The sequence below is a fragment of the Peromyscus eremicus genome, chromosome 12, assembly GCF_949786415.1.
Source record: "Peromyscus eremicus chromosome 12, PerEre_H2_v1, whole genome shotgun sequence".
Lineage (NCBI taxonomy): Eukaryota > Metazoa > Chordata > Mammalia > Rodentia > Cricetidae > Peromyscus > Peromyscus eremicus.
In genome coordinates this window covers 5,929,808-5,949,547 of record NC_081428.1, presented here as the reverse complement: position 1 = coordinate 5,949,547, position 19,740 = coordinate 5,929,808, and the positions used below count along the sequence as shown (strand labels likewise).

The following is a 19,740-nucleotide window of genomic DNA, read 5'->3' as shown; positions in this document are numbered from 1 at the left end:
GAGAGAGAGAGAGAGAGAGAGAGAGAGAGAGAGAGAGAGAGATGCCTCCTAGAAAGTATGCAGGAGGGAGAAGGTGGAGTTTAGAGGAGGGAGAAGAAAAGAGAGAAGAGAGACTGGAGGACACAGAGAGTGAGAAAAACAGAAGGAACCAAAGTGTGTGTTAAAATCATAAATAGGGGCTTGAATGAGCAGTAGAAATGGCTTATTCCAGTTTTCTTTTCCTGGACCAGTATTCCCAAACAGCTCCACTTAGCTCAAGATTGGCTTATAGGTCTTACCTGAAGACAGTGAATGAAGTCACCTTGAGGCACCTGAAGTCAGTGAATATAATTTCTCGGGAGAAAAATATGTGCCGTATGGAATCTATCTCCAAGACAATGAGTGCCTGATTGATCTTTTTTTTTTTTTTTTTTTCTGAAATGAGTAAATACTGTGAATGCTGGTGAGCACTGGGAAGCACTGGACGGCTAACCAGGCCATCCACAACAAAAGTGGCAAGTCGTGATGCATGGTTTCTCGGGCAAAGATTTGAAGTGTGGGATTATCTGGTTCTTCTCATAGGGCTAGAGTGCCTTCGGGTATCAGAATTAATATGAAAAAAATATAAATCTCCTTCCTTTATCTTTCCCTAGCATTTTCTTAGGCCAGATGTGGCAACCTATGCTAAAAAGAACATCTACTTTTGGAGAAGTAAACTAATGGTCCTTTTCAGAAATTAAAACTTTATTTTTCTGACAATTGAGGAAGCATAGCTGTACAGTGTACTGTGGAATAACTAGTGAAAATGAATGGTGGAGGAAGTTATGTCCGCTATGAAAATCTAGCCGGGTTTCTCCGAGATCCCCTGGAGCTCTTCTCCAGATAGAAACAGCCTGATAGCACAGGCTAACTCTTACCAAAGTGCTGCTGCTCCGTGTAAAACAAAGAATCAATATATATATATAGATATAGATATAGATAACTCAAAAACAAGTTGTATTTTTTTTAAATAAGTCCAGCTGTTTTTGCTGCCTGCAGCCAAAGATCTAATCTGAATGCTTAAATTTATAAAATAATAATAATAAAAAATCCAACACTGTTCTGAAGTCCTGCTTTCAAACTCTCTTCAGAATTGACCTGACATCATTCCAACTAATTTAAGAGGTACATTAAAAAAAACCAGATCATTTTGAGCACACACTCGTCAAAATCAGCAGTTAGGATTTATAAGTTGCAGAACAACTGAATTTTGACCAAGCCCTACACTATGACAACAACACAGTGCCATTACAGTTACAGTGACCGTGATTTACATGTGAACCGTAGCACGGACTGCAGAGACGTGACGCTTATCATGCCGGTGCACAGATAAAGTGCACGTACCCCAAAGGTTGGGGGCTCAGCCTGGTGGAAGCAGCCCAGAGATGCGGCTGGTGAGTGAGCTGCTTCTGGTCAACGTTCTGCAAGGGTTGACAGGGTATCATCTCTCACAACCAATCCCACTAAGGTAGGCAGAGGGAAACTGGCTCCTTCCGGCTTTGGGGGTACACTCTTTTAAAACTCAGCCACTGGGCCTCAAAGGCACCTGGTGTTACCCCTTCTATTTGGATCTTTGGGGTGTAGCTGCGAGTTTTGGTTTTCATTGATGAACAGAAACTATTAATGGGAGGAAATTAAAAGATCGCATTCACTCCTTTGGGGCCCAACAGCTTACCTCAGTGAGTCCTGTTATAAAGTTGCCTGAATCAGAAGGCCTTGGGGCAAGCACACCTCCAGGCCGAAATAAAGTCCTCTTCAGAGCTATACTCATTGGCACCTCTCTGAAGCCTTTGGAGGACAGAGTTTTACCTTTCTTTTGGAAGGTATGAGGCCCTTTGTTGAGCCTGGCAGAAAATTTTGTACTTCTCATCCTTGGAGTGACCCTCAGTGTCTAAAATCCAATAGAAAACGTGGCTGCATTAGCTACCGACTTGTTTGAATAACATAAAAGGGAGTTTAATGTAAACAATATCTCTAGGTAACCAAGCAATCACATAACCCATCCATTTTTTTTCCAGCCATCTTCAATGCAATAACATTTAACTTTGGCTATTATAAAGAAAAATGTAGTACTTGATATTTTTTCTTAATATAAGTACATTTAAATAATTAAAAAAGTATCAACACATATGTAAATGTTCAAACATCGAGATACATAAATATCTAGGGATTCTTCGTGGAAATACAGTAGTTAAAAAATGACCCAAAGCTGTAGCTGTCTCTTAAAAAAAAAAAACAACAACAAAAACAAAACAAAACAAAACAAAAAAACCAAACAAAAATCCCAGCTACAGGAAAAGTTCAAAAGTTAAATAAAACGTACAGAGAAGTTGGTCAAAGGCAGAAAGAAGCAAGCTCAAATCTATACATATTTAAAAATAACGACCACCCAGATGCAAACACACATTTTTTTGCAATTGATAAGGTGTGGAAAAGAAAAGTCCGACATAAGAAATAGATAGCCAACAGGATGAGCTAAGTCTTTCTCGCCCCGAACCAAAAAAAAAAACAAAAAAAAACAAACAAAAAAAAAAATCCCACACTCTTTGGAATAAACAACGTGGTTAAAAAGTGAACTCAAGGGTATAAAATCTTTCTTTTATTCACAGCATTGCTAAATCAGAAGCATTCACAGTTTCCCTCCGGGAATCTTCCTGTTGGCCTCCGAGGGCCCTCCTGGCGGGGGTCTGTGCATGGACGGCAGGTGCAGCCGGGCTCAGTCCCTCCTCGGGCGCTCAGTAGGGCCGCCACACCGCCTCCTCCAGGCGCGCGGGTGGCATGTTGGTGGGCGAGTTGCTGTGGCTGCCCTCGGTCTCCACCACGTCGCTCTGGCTGGGGAGGCTGGGGTTGAGCAGCGCGGCGCCGGTGGACGCGTTGGTGCAGGGCGGCAGGATGCGCGGGGGCGATCGCTCGCCGCCCACCATGGAGAACTGGTAGGAGCCGGCAGAGGCGCCGTAGTACAGGTGGTAGGAGGGCGAGCTGGTCTGGAAGGGCCCGGCCTGCGCCTGCGAGGAGCCGGGGTAGGGCGGCGGCAGGTAGGTGTGGTAGCGAGAGGCCGAGCTCATGGCCGACATGCCGATGCCGATGCCCGACGTGACGGGCGGAGAGTAGGTGAAGGCGCCGGGGTAGTGCATGCGCGGGTCGGAGATGGACGGCAGCGTGGGGAACTGGCGCGGGTCGCCGAAGGCGGTCAGGTCCGGGGCCGCTGTGGGTGGGTGGAAGAGATGGTGTGAGTGTGTGGTCTGAGAGGCAAAGGCTTCCCTCTCTGCCAGAGTGCTACCGCCCAGGACACACAGGGCTGCCCAGAGTGCTCCTGCCCAAAAAGAGGGGACCACGGAGAGTGCTCTGCCCAGGACACAGAAGACTGCCCAGAGTGCTCCTGCCTACAAAGAGGGGACCACGGAGAGTGCTCTGCTCAGAGCACACAGGACTGCCCAGAGTGCTCCTGCCCATGGAGGGGGGATCCTAAGAAACAGGACTACTTGGCAAGAAGTGAGTTTCACCCAGCATGCTGTCATAAATAGTGTGAGAACACAGAGCGATGGCAAACATTTTGGAGGGAGTCATGCAATGGCCTGCGACATGTGTCATGGCATGGTGTAGCATATGTATTGTATAAGTACCTCAATGTCACACACACACACACACACACACACACACACACACACACACACACACACGGCACTGCAATGTAATGTTTACAATATGCGTAAATGTTAGAGTCCCAGGTTGGCAAACAGCAGCCCATCAGTCAAAACTGGCTAGAGGGAATTTTGTGTGTCCCAGGAATTAAAAATGGGTTTTACATTTTCGAATGGCTGTGAAACTGTAAAAACAAAAACACAAAATTTTTTACTCTATTTTGATTTTTGAGACACGGCCTCAGTCTGCCACACGGGGTGGCCCTGTGAATCCTACACCTGTGTTCCCACTACTCTTAAGGGACCAGGACAACAGAGCTCTCAAAGTTAACCATTTCTCTTTGGCCCTTCACTGAAAAAAAAAAAAGCCTATCCTCTACTTATATTAAAATATTAATACTGATTAATATAATGATAATATAATCAGTACACTGGCATAACAACATTAATATAACAATATATAATGACATAACATTACAGCAATTGAGGTAATGGATGCACTTATATGTTACTAATAGACTATTAATATAACAACAGTGTTTTCGTTGCATACAGTATTCAGGTTGGACAATAGAAAACTGTCATTTTTGTAGGCTCTGAGCCCTTGAAGGTTGGCTAATTTCCTGTTACTTGACACGATGCACACCGTGGTAGTGACTGCAGATGTTGGTGATTGGCACACCCCCACGATGCACACCGTGGTAGTGACTGCAGATGTTGGTGATTGGCACACCCCCACGATGCACACCGTGGTAGTGACTGCAGATGTTGGTGATTGGCACACCCCCACGATGCACACCGTGGTAGTGACTGCAGATGCTGGTGATTGGCACACCCCTAGTCTCTGCATCCCACCTTCTGACTTGTTCCACATCTGTGTGGCAATGGACACATGAGCTCATGTCTTTACCTAAGACGTGCTTCACTGTTTTCTATTTTATTTTTGATTATGCTTATGTGTGTGTGGATATGTGCATGTGTGCATGCAGTACCCACAGAGGCCGGAAGAGGGTGCCAAGTTCGCTGGAGCTGGATTGACCCATGGTTGTGAGCCAACCTGTGTGAGAGCTGGGAGTCAGACTCGGGTCCTCTGAAAGAGCAGTGTGTGCTCTTAACCACCCAGCTGTCCGCCCAGTTGCTGCTTTACTGTTTTTTGTTTTGTTTTGTTTGTTTTTTTAAAAATAAAAAACACAAACGGATGTAAGAACTCGGTGTATCAGCTTTTTGCACATGCTGGAATCTCCTTACAAGATTCGTTTTGTTGGGAATGAGTTTACATTCATGCCACTGGCTGTCCTCCCGGGGTTCACCGGGTCCCCCTGCATTTCCCTCACGTGCATGCTGCCTTTGATGCAGACCGGGAATGAGGGCCAGCATGATTCCCCTGGCAGACCAGTTTACCAGAAGTGGCCCTGCCGGCACCTTTGTCCATCCTCTTTCTAGTGGGTGGTTGGGTGCTGACTTACTCCCTGAGACTTGTTTGGCGACATCTAGGTCCTTTACCCACTAGATGCCAGTAGTGTTTCCACCCCCACTGTGACATCCGAAAATATCTCCAGACATTGCCAAGCTCCCTAAGAATGGGTGGAGGGGGACGCACACTTGCCCCCTGCCGAGAGCCGCCACTGTGAACAGGAGGAAGGTGTTGTGGGTAGCTTGTGTGCCTCAGAATGAGAGTCGCCACACCCACACCTCCCAAAGATACCAAGGAAACAGCAGAGGCGAGAACTAAACGCTCAGAAGGTTAAATCGTCAAATTACCGCACAGACTGACTTTAAGCTCTGGTGGCCTGTGGTCTGGGTCCTTCTGAGTCGAGCCTGCTAGAGAGAAACTTGAGGGGGCTCAAAGCTTCCTTTGAAAGGAAAGCTTCCCGGGTGGATTAATCTGGTGTTGGAAGGCATGGGCTGTGATCAACTCCCTTCTGTTCCAAGCCCTATTATTCCAGCTCGAGAGCTGGTGTTTGTGTTCTCTGTGTTTCTCCCTCTCCCTCTCTCTCAATAATCTTTTATTGCTCTAACACAATTTTACAAAAGGAACTCTTGTGTACATTTGGGGTGAATGTGAGGGAAATAGACTCCTCATCAGAGAGGTAATTAGAGTTTATAGAAACAGCCGGAGTCTGCAGCAAATCCCCCTGCTAATGAGGAAACCAGGAGTCTGACTTGCAAACAAACACCTCTGTTAATGTTTTCAAAGCCAGTCAGACATGTGGGCAGCGAGAAGGCTGTAAACGGACAGCAGCCCGGTCCTGGGGCTGGCCTGGCTCAGCCCCCCCTAGTGTCTTCTACAGGCAGGCCACACCTCATTCCACAGGGTTCATCCCTGCCCCTCGCTGGGGCCCTCTGTGAGCAAGCTCCATGTCACTTGTTTGGCTTACAGGAGAGCCGTGACATGTTTGAGTTAACAGGAAGTTTTGCTCCATTTTTTTTTCCCCCAGTTAGATTTACACAGTCTAGGGAGAAGCCACGGCAGGAGGGAGGGCGGGAGGGCATTAGGGCAAACACAATCCGTTTGTTGTCATCTGATGCAAAGCTCTGGACACAAACAAATGACTCTGCCCACTATCCCCTCTTGCTTCATCTGCCCTGAGACAAAAAGGTGAATCCACTGGAAAGAATGAATGAAAGGTCACCCTGTTTCACAGCCATGCCCGAACACGCTCTGCCAGTCCGTTCCAATCACGACACGGTAATGTGGTGATGGTACTAAGTTACCGGAATCCCGAGTGAGTCTGTGATTTGTCATGGGCATAAGCCCACGAGTGATGTTACAGTCTCAGCTGCTGGGGGCAGAGTCCACTGAAGAGCTGAGCTAACTAGTGGTGTCTTTGGACAGAAGGTCACGTTCTCCCCCCTCCCTCTTTCTCCTCCCTTCCTCTTCCCTCCATCCCTCCCTGTCTCATCTTTACAGTTTGTAATAAAAAAAAGACTTAGGTCCTCTAGATATGTTCAAATTCAAGTGGGCTATTCAAATGCTTGATTTCTTTCACAAATACGACGTTCAATTATGTGTGTGTGTGTGTGTGTGTGTGTGTGTGTGTGTGTGTGTGTGTGTAGTGCAGTGTGCTTATGGACACTGGAGGAAGAAGTCAGACGCCCCTGGAGCTGGAATTATGGGCAGCTGTGAGCCAGCTAATGTGGGGCCTGGGAACTGAACCCAGGTCCCCTGGAAGAGAAGCAAAGGCTCTAACCACTGAGCCATCTCTTCAGCTCCACCTGTTCTCATTTTGAAATCTGGCCTATCCTCTCTTATTACAAATCACAGTCGCAGAATTTACCCATCATCACACTACGGCTCCTCTACCCTCTTGGCTGGCCTACCCCCACTTCAGGAGCAAACGGGACTGTCCTGCCCCTTCCCCCCAGCGGTTCATTGGGAAATTTTAAAAGTAGGAAGTCTGAGGATTAGAAGGTTCAGGTGTTTTCACTGGAAGTATTTCGACGGGTGCTAAATCTCTGCCATGACAGAGCCAGTCTTGGCTCTACAGCCCGACAGGATAAAAGCAGCTCCACGCCAGGCCCCTCCCACTGCCCCCAAAGGATTAAACAACCTGAGCAGATAATGGCTGCCTTAAAAGGATCTTCTGCATGACTCAGATTAATGCACGCTGTCTGTCGCCCAGGTTGGCAGCTAAACATTAATTAACAAAAAGAAAAGGGGAAAAAAGAAGAAGAAAAGGAAAAAAAAAAAGAAGAAAGGGTAAACCTTCATGTGACAGCTCCCTTCAGACAAGGTGTGGAGTCTTGTCTTCAAGGGACAGACAGACAGAGCCCAAGTGTGCAGGAGAGGAAGGCTGGCTGGGGCTGAGGGTAGATGAAGGGGCAGGCACACAGGGTTGTTGATTGGTGCGATTAAAAGGTTCATCAGCCACGGAGAGGTCAAGTTTGAAAAGCCTTGGGCGGGGGGTGGGGTGGGGGTGGGGGTTGGGGGGGCACTCTTCCTTTCAAGGATCCCAGCCTCCTGCCCCGGCTTAGGACAACACTCTCTGGGCCCACAAGGCCTGCGCTCAGGGCTTGATTTCCAGAGGGAGCTCCTGCCAAGCTGAAGCTCACTCTCCCATGCCTGTCCTCTGCCACCCATGAAAGCTTGCTTGTTATTCTCTGGTCTTCCCTACTGGGCAGCAGAGGTCACTTTGGGGCCCTGACACGGTTTTTCTCTCTCTCACATTCCTGTGCCATAAAGTACCCTTCTTTCTAGCTTGCGTTGTTGAAGTCCACATTATTTAGGAACACAGCTGTGATTTGGATGTGTTACTTATTGTATTTGGGGTGATGGTGGCACTGATAGATGGCCCACTCCATAGTGAATGGGGACCCTACACCCATGTGTGTGTATACGGGCAGGGCCAACTGGACGTAATTAATAAAAAACAAGTTAAAAATTTTTAAAGGACATGAAGTTCTGAGGGAGGTGCTATGGGGGAGTGGAAGGGAAGGAATGGGGGAGTGGAGATGATCAAACGTGTCACACTGACGTACGTGATTCTCCAGGAGTAAATAAAACGTATTAAAGGCCACTCTTACATGTGATCGCTGGTCAGCTGGAGGAGCTGGTCCTAGGTGCCCATTTTGGGCGGTGACCAAGCTAAAAGACTTACGTAATAAATTTCCAGGGACAGACCCACACTGGGGACGTTTCTGAGGAAAACAGTAAGTGATTGAGATGTAGGCTGTAGCCAGTGGGCAGAGCAGCGCCACTGAGAGGAATCTGCGAAAACTGACAGATGCTGCTGGAATCAGACTGTCCCTCAGGGGACAGGCTTTCACACACAGCCAGCTGAGCAAATGCCATAATTCCTATGTTACCCTCTTAATTCCTTAGACCATCGGCTCCCATGGGAATGCTGGCACTGATGGCCTAAAGTCAGGTGGAAACCCAGTGAGTCAGCCGGCTTTTGTAGTTCATACAGCACCAAGGGCTGGTCGACGCTGAAGGTCCTCACTGCCCCCAGCAGACACAAGTGGCAGTGTCTGGTGACATTGTGTGTGTGTGTGTGTGTGTGTGTGTGTGTGTGTGTGTGTGTGTATTCATTTATGAGTACCCTGTGTACAGGCACTTGTGCATGTGTGTGCACATGTGTGTGCACATGTGTGTGTAGAGACCAGAGGCCAGCCTTGGGTTTTGTTTCTCAGCAGTGGTCCAACTTTTTTTTTTTTTTTGAGGCAGGGCCTCTCCTTGGCCTGGAGCTCTCTGATTAAACTGTTCCGGATGCTCCCCTGTCTCTCCGTTCCTAGTGCTGGGATTAGAACCCTGTGCCACCATACTTTGCTCTTATACCTATGTTCTGGGGAGTCATACTTGGTCCTCATGTTTGAAAGGCAAGGAAGGGCTTTGCCACAGAGCCTTGGAGACATTTCTGAAGGGCTGGCTGGAACATTTGCTACTGGCATCTAGAGGTCTCTTCTAACTAATGTCTGGTGCACAGGACAGCCCCCTCCCCCGCCCCCCAGGAAAACACGATGCAGCCCAAATGCCAGTACCACTGCCGGGCAAAGAAGACAGACTACACTAGCCAGGGGAGTTGGGGGGCCGCGATGGAGAAGCTGGCCCTCTGGTGGAATCTTAAGCCACCCCGGTGGTTGTCTGGAAACAGTCTTTCACAACATTCAAGGCGGCGGTCCTGACTCCTCTGCCCTTCTGCCTGCCCCCTCATCTGTTCTAATCTGCCTTCCAGAGCCCCAAAGCACAACCTTCCCCTCCCCCGGCACACACACACACACACACACGCACACACACACACACACACACACACACAAGTCCGTCTCAGGCCTCCTAAGGGTGAAGCTCTCTGAAGTATTTCACAGTTTGGTTCGGCTCCAATTTCAAAGCCCCAAACAGTAAGTTTCTTCTTTTGCCTTCAACAAAGGAATTTTTTCCTGTAACTCTGATTTCCCTGCCCAGGAGCGAAGGTGAGTGCCAAGCCCCGAGGGCTCATAGGTTAAATGACTAATATTTAATGAGCTCGTATTAACAACAATTATGCTAACCATGACACCTGAGCCTTCTACCTTGTTCCTAACCCTCAGTCTGAACAGCTCTTAGCTGGGAATGTTTATCTTGGGGCATATTTGTTTCCTATTCCAATATGTACCCCATTGTGCTGTGCACAGGAACCTCTGAAAATTCACCACGACTGGGAAGACCAGCCATGGTCTAGAATTCAGCTGGGATGTTGACTTCTTTGCCACAGGTGTAAAATCCTTTGGCCGTTTTGACTCTTCAGAATAGTAGCCTTTGGCCACCAACCTTCCCCAACAGACATGAGCAAACCCTAAATACTGAAGAGAAAGATTAAGACACTTCTGCCTCCTCATCTGTCACCTCTTAGCATGTCAAGAAAAATTAGTGCTCAGCATAGGATTCCTGCAGAGGCAAGGGACTTTGCCTTTGAACTCTGTTCTGCTCTGTATCCGGCCACCTCCTTCCCTTCGTCTCTTCTGTTCTTCCAAACCTTCCCCTCCAGCCCCACTGCAGATACATTCTCAAGTGGCTTACTTGAAAGTCGACTGGAAAGTTCTGCAGAGAGACTCGTCATACCACTGGCACGTCCAGGTGAAATGGGTGTCGCTGGGTGCACAGAAGAGGTGGTGATCGATCCCAGGTACTGGTAAGACTGATCATAGGACCATGGTGGGGACGGCTGGATCTGCCTCGCGTCTGCAGAGAGACAGGGATGTTGATAACAGACCGAGAGGGGTGGGGTTTTAAAATGAAAGGGTCTTACAATGATAATTATGAACCATTATTTGAGTAAGAATACGTGAATGTACATAGCTTGTTCATTTGTATCTAATGGGCCTGGTAGAATCCAAGTATCTGATGCCTCTGTGGTGTGATAGCTCTCTTTAAAGAGGAGCAGTTTATGTTGGATTTGGGGAGATTTTTAATTTGATAACTCTTTCTTCTATACATTTTTTTCACATTAATATTACAGGAAATTGTTTATCCTGGACACTAGTAGTACCCAATGACTTTACATTCCAAACATAATACATTCAGCGTTGCCAATAATTATAATTATCATCACCAGAAACATTTTATAAGCTTAGATGGTCACCTACGTTCAGGAAACACAAAGGACGTAAAGGGGATTTGGGGTATGAGGAAACCTTGCAAAAAATATCCATGGGCTTCTAAATGTTTTCTACTTAAGCAAATACTATTCCCCTAAATGATCACAGAAATGATAGCAGTGGTGATAATGAAGTGATAAAAGAAAGCACACCCACAGACACAAAAGCAGAGAGCAAAGCACACTGGGAGTGAGCTGTTGTGACCAGGTCACAGGCCCACCAGCGGTTGCCCAGTCGACCCAGGCAGCACAGAATCTTTAAGCTGGCAGGGGTTTTTCTAGTTTGCTCTGTTTTTGTTTGGTTTTTCAAGACAGGGTCTCCCTACTCCCTCCTTCCCTCCTGCTGGTCCATTTCTTTCTTTTCTTGAGAACAAAAGAAAAATCCTGAAGATGTAAGTGCCACAAACCTGGTCATTCTGGAACAACATTGTAACTTGGAGTCTTTGGGATCTACTGGTTAAGGAAGCTCTTGATTTCCTTCCACATGGTGGAGGATGGAGGAGACGGCACCGAAAAGGAGCACATTAGACTTAGCAGACAGTGAGTGCTTCAGTGCAGGGGGAGCCTTGTGCAATCTTACAGCTAACAGTGTAACAGGGCTGGAGGGGAGCAGAAACAGCAGCTTGTCCTGCATCTCAAGTTACGTTTAAGTATCTTGCTCCAAGTCTGTGTGTGGGACACGGGAAGCCCATACACTCAAATATTTTCTACACGACATGCTTATATTCTCGCTACATATACTTACCAAATGAACATATGCTAATCAAATATTTTAATCACTTAAAAAGCAAACAAAGGAGTTTCTAGAAGTGTCACAAAGGCCTTCGGGGTGTGAACTCTGGGGTAGTAACCTGTGCCTTGTTGTGTAGACAGCCCAACACCCCTAGCCCCGTGTCTAAAACCACACTAAGCATAAAGCGTTGGGCCATGATTCATGCTCTGTCATGTTTTACTGTAGTGAAAAAGTCATGCTAGGCCTTTCTAAACGCATAATTAAGCCATGCAAACGTTGCGTAATATTTCACAGCCCTTTAAAAATATGCTTTGGTAAAATGACCTTTATGATTCCAGCCCAAGTTCTGTGTTTTTTCTTTTTCTTTCTTTCTTTCTTTCTTTCTTTCTTTCTTTCTTTCTTTCTTTCTTTCTTTCTTTCTTTCTTTCTTTCTTTTAAATTTTATTTAAACACAAGTTATAGCTCTGGCGTCATCTTACTTTGCAGTGTTCAGTGGGGACAGCTTTACAAAACCTGAAGCTATCAGCCCATCAGCCTTCATTTTTTTCCATCACAAGGAACCTCCTGGGGTCCTTTGCCAATGGTGGGCCAGTAGGTGGTGGCGGTGAGCCTCTCCTTGCAATTCGGGTTGTTTTCAGTCTTTTGTATGAGCCAAAAACAAAAACAAAACAAAACAAAACAACACCAAAAAAAAAAAAACCACCCAAAACCCACCACCACCACCATCAAAACAAACAAACAAAAATAAAAGAGGCATGACAACACAGTGCCATTCTGTGTTTTGTGTGAGAGGTCTCTCTCTCTCTCTCTCTCTCTCTCCTTTTTTTTTTTTTTTTTTCTGGCTCTGATGGGAGTAGAGGTAGGGCCAACATGAACACAAGAAAGCCAGAATTTAAATAATCTTGTTTTTAGTTACCTAGCAGAAAAAAAGTGAGCTCTAGGCCCATCTGTTTGGTGAGAGGTTCAGTAGGCCTGGATCAAACCTTCCTACTCCCCTCTAGAGTGAGATGGATGATCTCTAAAACCATCCAGTGGTGACAGGGTAGGTTACCCATTCAAATAAATCTAACTCAATATTGCGTTGTTTAACTCATCTGTTGCAAGAGCCAGGGAAGAATCAGGTAGGGTATGTGAGGCAAGGCGTGGTACTTATGATCATAACAGTGTGGATTCTGGGAAGTGCTAGAAGGGGTTAAATGGGAGCTATCCAGAAAAGGCCACAGGCTGAGAGAGTCACTGCCAGGAGTTCTGCAAAGCCCAGGTGAAATGAAGGAGTTGCCCCTGGTAAGTCAATCCATCAAAGTGAACAAAAGTTTACTAAGCACCTGCCCTGTGCCAGGCTCGTGACAATGTGGTCAGTAACAGTGATGAATAAGAGCAATACGGCCCCGGCCCCACTGGGACCTATCAGGGAAAAGCTTCCAACTATGCCACGCTTCCTCCTGCACTTGTCGCCACACTGAGAGCGGCTTCATTCATGCATTCAGACAAACATTTGCATATTCATAGGCTGGTGAAATTATTCCCTGGCTCCTTCATTCATGTTTCCACAAACGGTTTTGCTTCACTAGGGCCCCTGTGTAGGGAATCACTAAGAAATGGTTTTATGGTCTCTACCTTCTAAGAGCTGCAGCCACTGGAGGAGCTAAAGGTCATATAGAGACTGACTGCTAATTTGGAGTTGCAGATGGCAATTTCCAAGGCAGAGGCAAGAACAGCAATGATGTTTGTGGCATGCTTATGTTCTGCATTGTAGAGGAGCAGAGTAGGAAGGCATCAGACAGAAGTTAAACAGATTTGGGGTTGAATTTTGCCTCTACCATGAACTAGCTTCAGCAAATCTCCTGTTCTTCTGTCTACCAAGGGTAATATCAAGGAACGAGCAAGCTACAGAATAAAAGACGTGTCACAATGTGTGCCCATTGTAAATGCAAAAAAAGACATGTCACAATGTGCGCCCATCGTAAATGGTCAACTAATCTGAGTGATTTCCATGATGTATTGCTGATGGAAATGCAATCCCAACAAGAGACTTAGCTGGTGCTTGGTGGTAAGGCAACACACACTTGCACCGGGGTGGGGCCAGGGGATACTGCTTCGCTTGGGGTTGAGGGTCTTGAGAAGAGCCAGGCTCTGGATAGTAAATGGTGAATGAGTAAGGAAGCTGGAACTCTGTGATACAGAGAAAGCAGGAATTCAGTATTTCAATCAATTCTTGCTTCTGTTTTTAAAAGTTTGAGATGAGAAATTTAAACTCGAACCTTCGGTACACTGGTTGTGTTTGTTCTGTTTTTTCTGGACAAATGGTTGTGATGAGATTACATGGCCAAAGCCACTTCCAATACTGGATAAGAGGGGCTCCCTTTCATATGCCTGGACCCCACTCCCTTCCACTTGAAATGGAGGTCAAAGTCAAGGAAGAAGGTAGGGAGACAGAACCAAGGCCCACAGTGTATTTCACTCAGAACGCTTTAAGGCAACAACATCAAACGTCTTTAGAGTCTATCATGACCCTATCAAATAATTCATAGCAGAGTAGCCTGCTTCTTCCACTTTCAGCACCAAAACTTAAAGAGCTGAAGAATTACCATTCTTGTCCTTAGAAAAAGGAAAAAGCCGAACAGAAAATCTATGACTTCCTGGATCTCCTAGGGAATTCTAGCAGTAAAGCAGGCCTCCACCCCAAAGTCTTGGGAGGCAGGCAAGCATAGAAGACCACACCGAGGAAACAGAAGCTGATAGGAGCACATCATGGGGACGTCACATGTTGCTGAAAGCTGAATATAGATATAGATAGCTGATATGAGAATATAAGTCTGGAGAGCTACAGTCCTGCCCAGAAGGGACATGTTTGTGGTTCAGGAACTCCACTGGGTTCTCAGAGAATCCCATCTCACTGCAGACTATTGATCGGAGAGCTGTAGGGAGCAGAATTAAGGCAGAGATCACGGGAAGCTCAAAGACACAAGGGGGACAATATCAAGGACACTAGAGGAGCTGGAGTCCTTTGTCAACCATAGCTTTGTTGCCATTAAAAGCAAACCAGCCCCTACCTGCACAAACACAGAGAACTCACACCAGAGGTCTGTCTGTGCTGGTTCATGTTCTGGGTGCACATGCTTAGCTGTGAACAAATTACAAGACAGGGAAGAAATGTGCGGCCTAAAAAGACAAAGCGAGCCTTGCAAACAGACTCAGATATGACACAAATTCTAGAATCATCAGAGAGGGAATTTAAAATGGAAACTGAAAAAAAAAACTCAAAAGAAATTCTGGAAATGAAAAACACTGTAAGAGAAACAAGAAATACCTTATACTCTCTATTGTTGACAAGCCATGGCTGAGGGAAGCCAGTGAACTTGAAGATGTGTCAATACCAACTTGTCAAACTAAAAGGTAAGGAGGAAAAAGAAAAGAAAATAAAGAAAGAAAACACCAGAAAACTGTGGGATTGTTTCGAAAGGTATAACACATGTGTAATTGGAATACACGGAGAGCACACATCTAACATGAATGACTGAGACATTTTAACAAACTACAGAGCTGTGGAGCTACAGCAGCAGAAAATCCAAGCGAAGAAAAAACTCTTTAAAGTAGTGCGATGGAGGGAACATCTGTATAGAGGGAAAGAGGAATGAAAATGATGTCAGATTCCGTTCATAAACCACGCAAGCACAAAGGGACCGATGTAAAATCAAATGCTGAGATAAAATTCACCAACCTCGAGATTTAAACCCAGCAAAATTAGTCCTCAAATGTGAGGGGAAAATCATTACCTTAGCTGATGAAACTGAAATTGAAGTCAGTCATCGCTCACAGACATGTTTAAAAGGCCTCAGACAGACAGAAAATGACACAGACCAGCAACTTAGATCTACAGAGCAAAGGAGATCATCTTAGAAGGAAAAAATTAAAATGAGATCAATACTTTCTTTATTCATAATGGATTTGAAAGATAACTGTTAAAGGTGACAATAGCCACAGTTTACTGGACCGTTACAATGTGGAGATCAGGAAATGACAGGAAAGAAGTGATACATAGGGTCAGAGAGGTGGCCTAGGCCACCAAGCCCAGCAGCCTGAGTTTGATCCTCAAGGTCCACATGGTGGAAGGAGAGAACCACTAATTCCTGCAAGTTGTGCTCAGACCTCCTTACATACACTATACCATGTACGTACAAACACACACACACACACACACACACACACACACACACACACACACACACAGAAAGAGAGAAGCTAAATAATAAATAAATAAATTTTTTTTAAAGTAACATATAACAATTAACAAACAACATTATTTGATTGTGAACCCAGTTTTTAAACTCTAGAACAATTACTAAAGCAATTTTTAAAAGATTGCATTCATTTATGTATTTAATGTGTGGAAGAGGGTGTCAGATTCTCCTGGGACTGAAGTTAGCAGAGAGCCCTGAGCCACCTGGGTGCTAGGAATCAAACCCAGGCCCACTGGAAGAGCAGACAGTGCTTGCAGTCTCTGCCCCAGCCCTCTAGCCCCCCAAAACAATTTTTTAAAAGTATACTTGATATGCAAATAGATGAGCTAAAACAAAATCATATAAAATGTTCAGTTACAGGGAGAGGAGACAGAAAAGCAGGGGGCGGGCTGAAGAACCATGTGCAACCGACATAAAAGTCAAACCATGGCAGATAATAATCCAGCTCTATCTATAAACAGTTTAGATGGGAATTGTCTAAATCTACCACAGAAGTTGTTGGAACAAGCTACAAATAAAACTTAACTACCTGACGCATACAAATGGCTCATTTAAATACAGACTCGGGTTAAGTGTGAAGGGGTGGAGAGAAATTACGCTAACATCGGTTCAGAGGAAGCCCAACTTGCTGTATTCGTTTTATACAAAGCTAATTGAATATGGAGATTTCCAAGGATAAGAGATGAGTGACACGATGATAATATGACAAACTAATAATACGTATTCCTTCACAGGTGCCCAGCAAACAAAGGGTGTCGAGAGACCTGAGGCAAAAACTAAATGAAACACGAGGAAAAGCAGGCAAATCCATCATACGCTGGAAACTTGAGCGTCCCTCTGCCAGTCACTGATACATCATGCAAGCAGAAATCCAGACTCCACCGCTGCCCTGACAGGACCAGCTTGACCTAAGTAACACCTACAGAGGACTCCACTCTTCGGAAGCCCACACAGAGCACTCACTAAGACAGGATACATTCGGGGCCGTGAAATACTACTCGATCTTAAAGGCATCATCATGCAAAGTGTTTCCTTAGGCCACAGGACTTAAACTAAAATCAAACAATCCCTTCCCTGCAAACAAAACAAAACAAAACAAAAAAACCCAGTAACAGAAAGATAGTTGGGAAATCTTCAAAAAATTGGAGATAACTTGTAAACGCCATAAGGACCAAATCGGAGATCTCAAAAGATTTATAATACTTGTCATTTAATGAAAATGAAAATAAACAACATTTAGGGATCAGAGTGAAAGCAGCGTTGAAGGAGACATTTCTAGTGCTGGAAACGTATTTGAAAGGAAAGATCCAAAATCAATAACTAAAGCTTATGAAATGAGACAGGGAAAGAACACGCTCCAGACCCAAGGCAAAGCAAAGTGACGATATGTAAAGCAGAGGTCAGTGAAACTGACTACAGACATCAGAAGAAGGAACACTACTGCTTTGACAATCCAAAGCCCATCAGTTCATCCTTGTGCCCTCTCCGGCCAAGGGAAGGACAGGCAGGGACATCCCGGAGCCTTATTCAGATGAACCTTTGGTGGCCTGGCACCTGACCTCACAGCCTGGGTTTCACTTCCCAGCACCTGGGTCAGGTTGACAGGGCTCCATGACTCCACTGTTGTCAGCACCCTTTCCTTGACTGCTTGGAGGGCATGGCTCAAACAACAGATCTTTTGGCCACCTTTGACCACTACCAATAAACAGTGGGCCATCCACTCGGGGACTACCTACTTTTTAAAGAGCAAAAACTGCCCCGTGAACAAACAAACTCAAGGGGCCCATTCAGGACTTTTCCTCAGAAGACTTCCCCCTCTCTCTGCAAGGATGAAGGCAGAGTCATTCATCTGCAAGGTGCCCTCCCAATGCACCTCGGTCATGGGTAGCTGGTGTAATGCCCCCGTGGATGCCTCAGAGCACACAACAGGATGTGAGTCAGGACTCAGGGATGTGAGTCAGTTTCCAGGGTGATGTGTCAGGGCGAGCCCCAGGGGAGGCTTGCATCTTCTCATCTGGGACCCTTGTGAAGAAAGACCCAGGCTACCTTGTTGTATATGGAAGAGGTGGTGCCCCCAGATGCTTGGAAACTACACCCCCTCCCCCTGCCACCGAATTGTGCAATGCCAGCTTTTACAGCCCTGGCATTGAGCAGGTGACTCTCTCTGGAAGGCTATTTCCCTGAAGTGTCTAGTGTTTTGAGAAGCAGTGTTTCTTCTGGCTTCTGTGGTGGACATTAAAATCCCAGCAGCACCAGATGTCGGAACAGCAGTCACCCCAGAGCTGCTACCCCAACCCCCCAGGTAGCCAGCATTGGATTAGCATCGCCTCGGCATTATCAGTGAAACCCCATGATAACATGAGTCAGTTCCCACCAGCTCTGGATTCTGGAAGAAAAGGGGGGTTGTGAAAGAGCCCTGGGATTTGCCAAGCATTTGTCTCCCACTGGCTGCAGACGCTTTGGTTAGTCATGTGCGGCTCAGCTGCAGTCACTGTTCCAGCTTTGAAGGGAAGCTTCCACAGAGCCAGGACAGAGACCTGCCCGGGTCTGCTGTTCCAAAGGCCTTCAGGGTCTGGAGGGACCCGTTCTCCCTGACATCCACGGCCCAGGAGGTGACAGGCTGTCCGGGAAAGGGGAAGGCATTGTGTGGTTCATCTCTGCCACCCCTGCTTCCTGTACCCGAATTCCTCACTCCACCCAGGGAGACTTTGTGACTTTGAGGTCAGGATGCTACTCCTAACCCTGGTGGCTCACCCCAGAATCCTTTTCCTCTCAAACCTCTGTTTCCTCATCTTTTAAAATGGGGTGGGGGGGTGTAACCAGACTCACCTGCCTCACAGGTGTGAGAGTTAATTAATGTTTGTGGTACAGCTTTGAGATCCACAGATGAAAGGTTCTCTATAAATGCAAAGTGCTATTCCTCATTAGAGCTGCCAGACAGTTCCCAGGGGAAATAGTTCAGCCCTCGCCACGAGGCCGCTCCCCTCGGCCAGATCAGTCTGAGACACGTCTGGAGACGGCTCTGTATTTAGGCAGAGTCCTCCCTGTGCAAGGGTTCAGGGATAAGTCACCAGCTCCGAGAAAAGACAGCGTTTTCATAACATGTCTCATTCTCTTTTGGCACCATCTCTGTGGACCGAGAGTGGCCTTTGGTGTCCAGAGGATAGAGGGACTGTGGTTCTGAGGGCACCAGAGGCCCTGTCTGGTTTCTGAGGCATCCTTTCCTACAGATAACTAATTTCAGTGAATGTTGTTGAAGAAGCACATCCCCTCATAAATGCCTCCCCTGAAAGGACTGTCTGCATCCCTGCTTTCTACACCTCTGACCTCTTATGTTCCCTTGGCCTGGAGGAGCCTATAGTCAGACTGGATAAAGTCTCGTCATGTACCAATCCTTCTGTGAGCACCCTGCTGAATTCTCTTTCCTTCCCTACTTCCTCCTCCAATGAAGTCTGGAAAAGCTGAGGTGAAGATGTCTTTCAGCCCCCTGCCCCTGGGCCCCCAGTGGCCCTTCTCCAGTGTCTTAATCCTCTTTACTCCTTCCTCGAGTGGGGTGAGGGAGAACGTCTGTGTCAGGGGTCAGAGGTCCCTTTGCAACTTGGGGCCCAGCTGTAGTTATGGAGTGAGAAGAATCTCACTCAGAAGGGAAGTTGTTGACGCCTCATGTGGGAAGCTGTAAACAAGAGAACATCGTATTTCCCGGGGCTGCTCACAGAGTAGAATGTTCTGGGCAAGGTCCACAGTAGCACACGCTGCACGTTTTACTCCTGTGGCTCTGATCAGATGCTAGAGGCGGCTTCCGGCTGGCCATGGAAGACTGCTTGTTCTGTCCAGTGTCTGCTCTCTGCTCCTGGTGGGTCTACAAGCCATTCCCAGAGACGTACCCACTGTGTCTTCTACTGAAAACTAGATGTGGTCAGAGCTGTCCCTTGGGCAGATCACATTAAGTAACATGATTGAGAGTTTATGAGGTCCTCACAATGCCTTTGGGCAGCAGTTCTCAACCTTCCGGTCACAGCCCCCATAGGGGTCAC

General features: G+C 46.5%; 1 protein-coding gene across 3 annotated transcripts in view; it reads right to left on the bottom strand.

Annotated features, from left to right (window-relative positions):
- Positions 1-2,606: 2,606 nt before the first annotated feature.
- The window catches only part of Runx1 (RUNX family transcription factor 1), a 225,443-nt gene continuing 208,309 nt past the window's right edge, over positions 2,607-19,740 (bottom strand). For 2 of the 3 annotated variants that reach the window (XM_059277146.1, XM_059277148.1), the window contains 2 exons: positions 10,156-10,317; positions 2,607-3,223 (listed from right to left, as the gene is read on the bottom strand). In XM_059277146.1, the coding sequence (XP_059133129.1) occupies positions 2,754-3,223; positions 10,156-10,317 (632 nt within the window). In that variant the 3' untranslated portion in view covers positions 2,607-2,753. The remainder of the gene's footprint in view (positions 3,224-10,155; positions 10,318-19,740) is intronic. The other variant, XM_059277147.1, reaches the window with a different exon arrangement.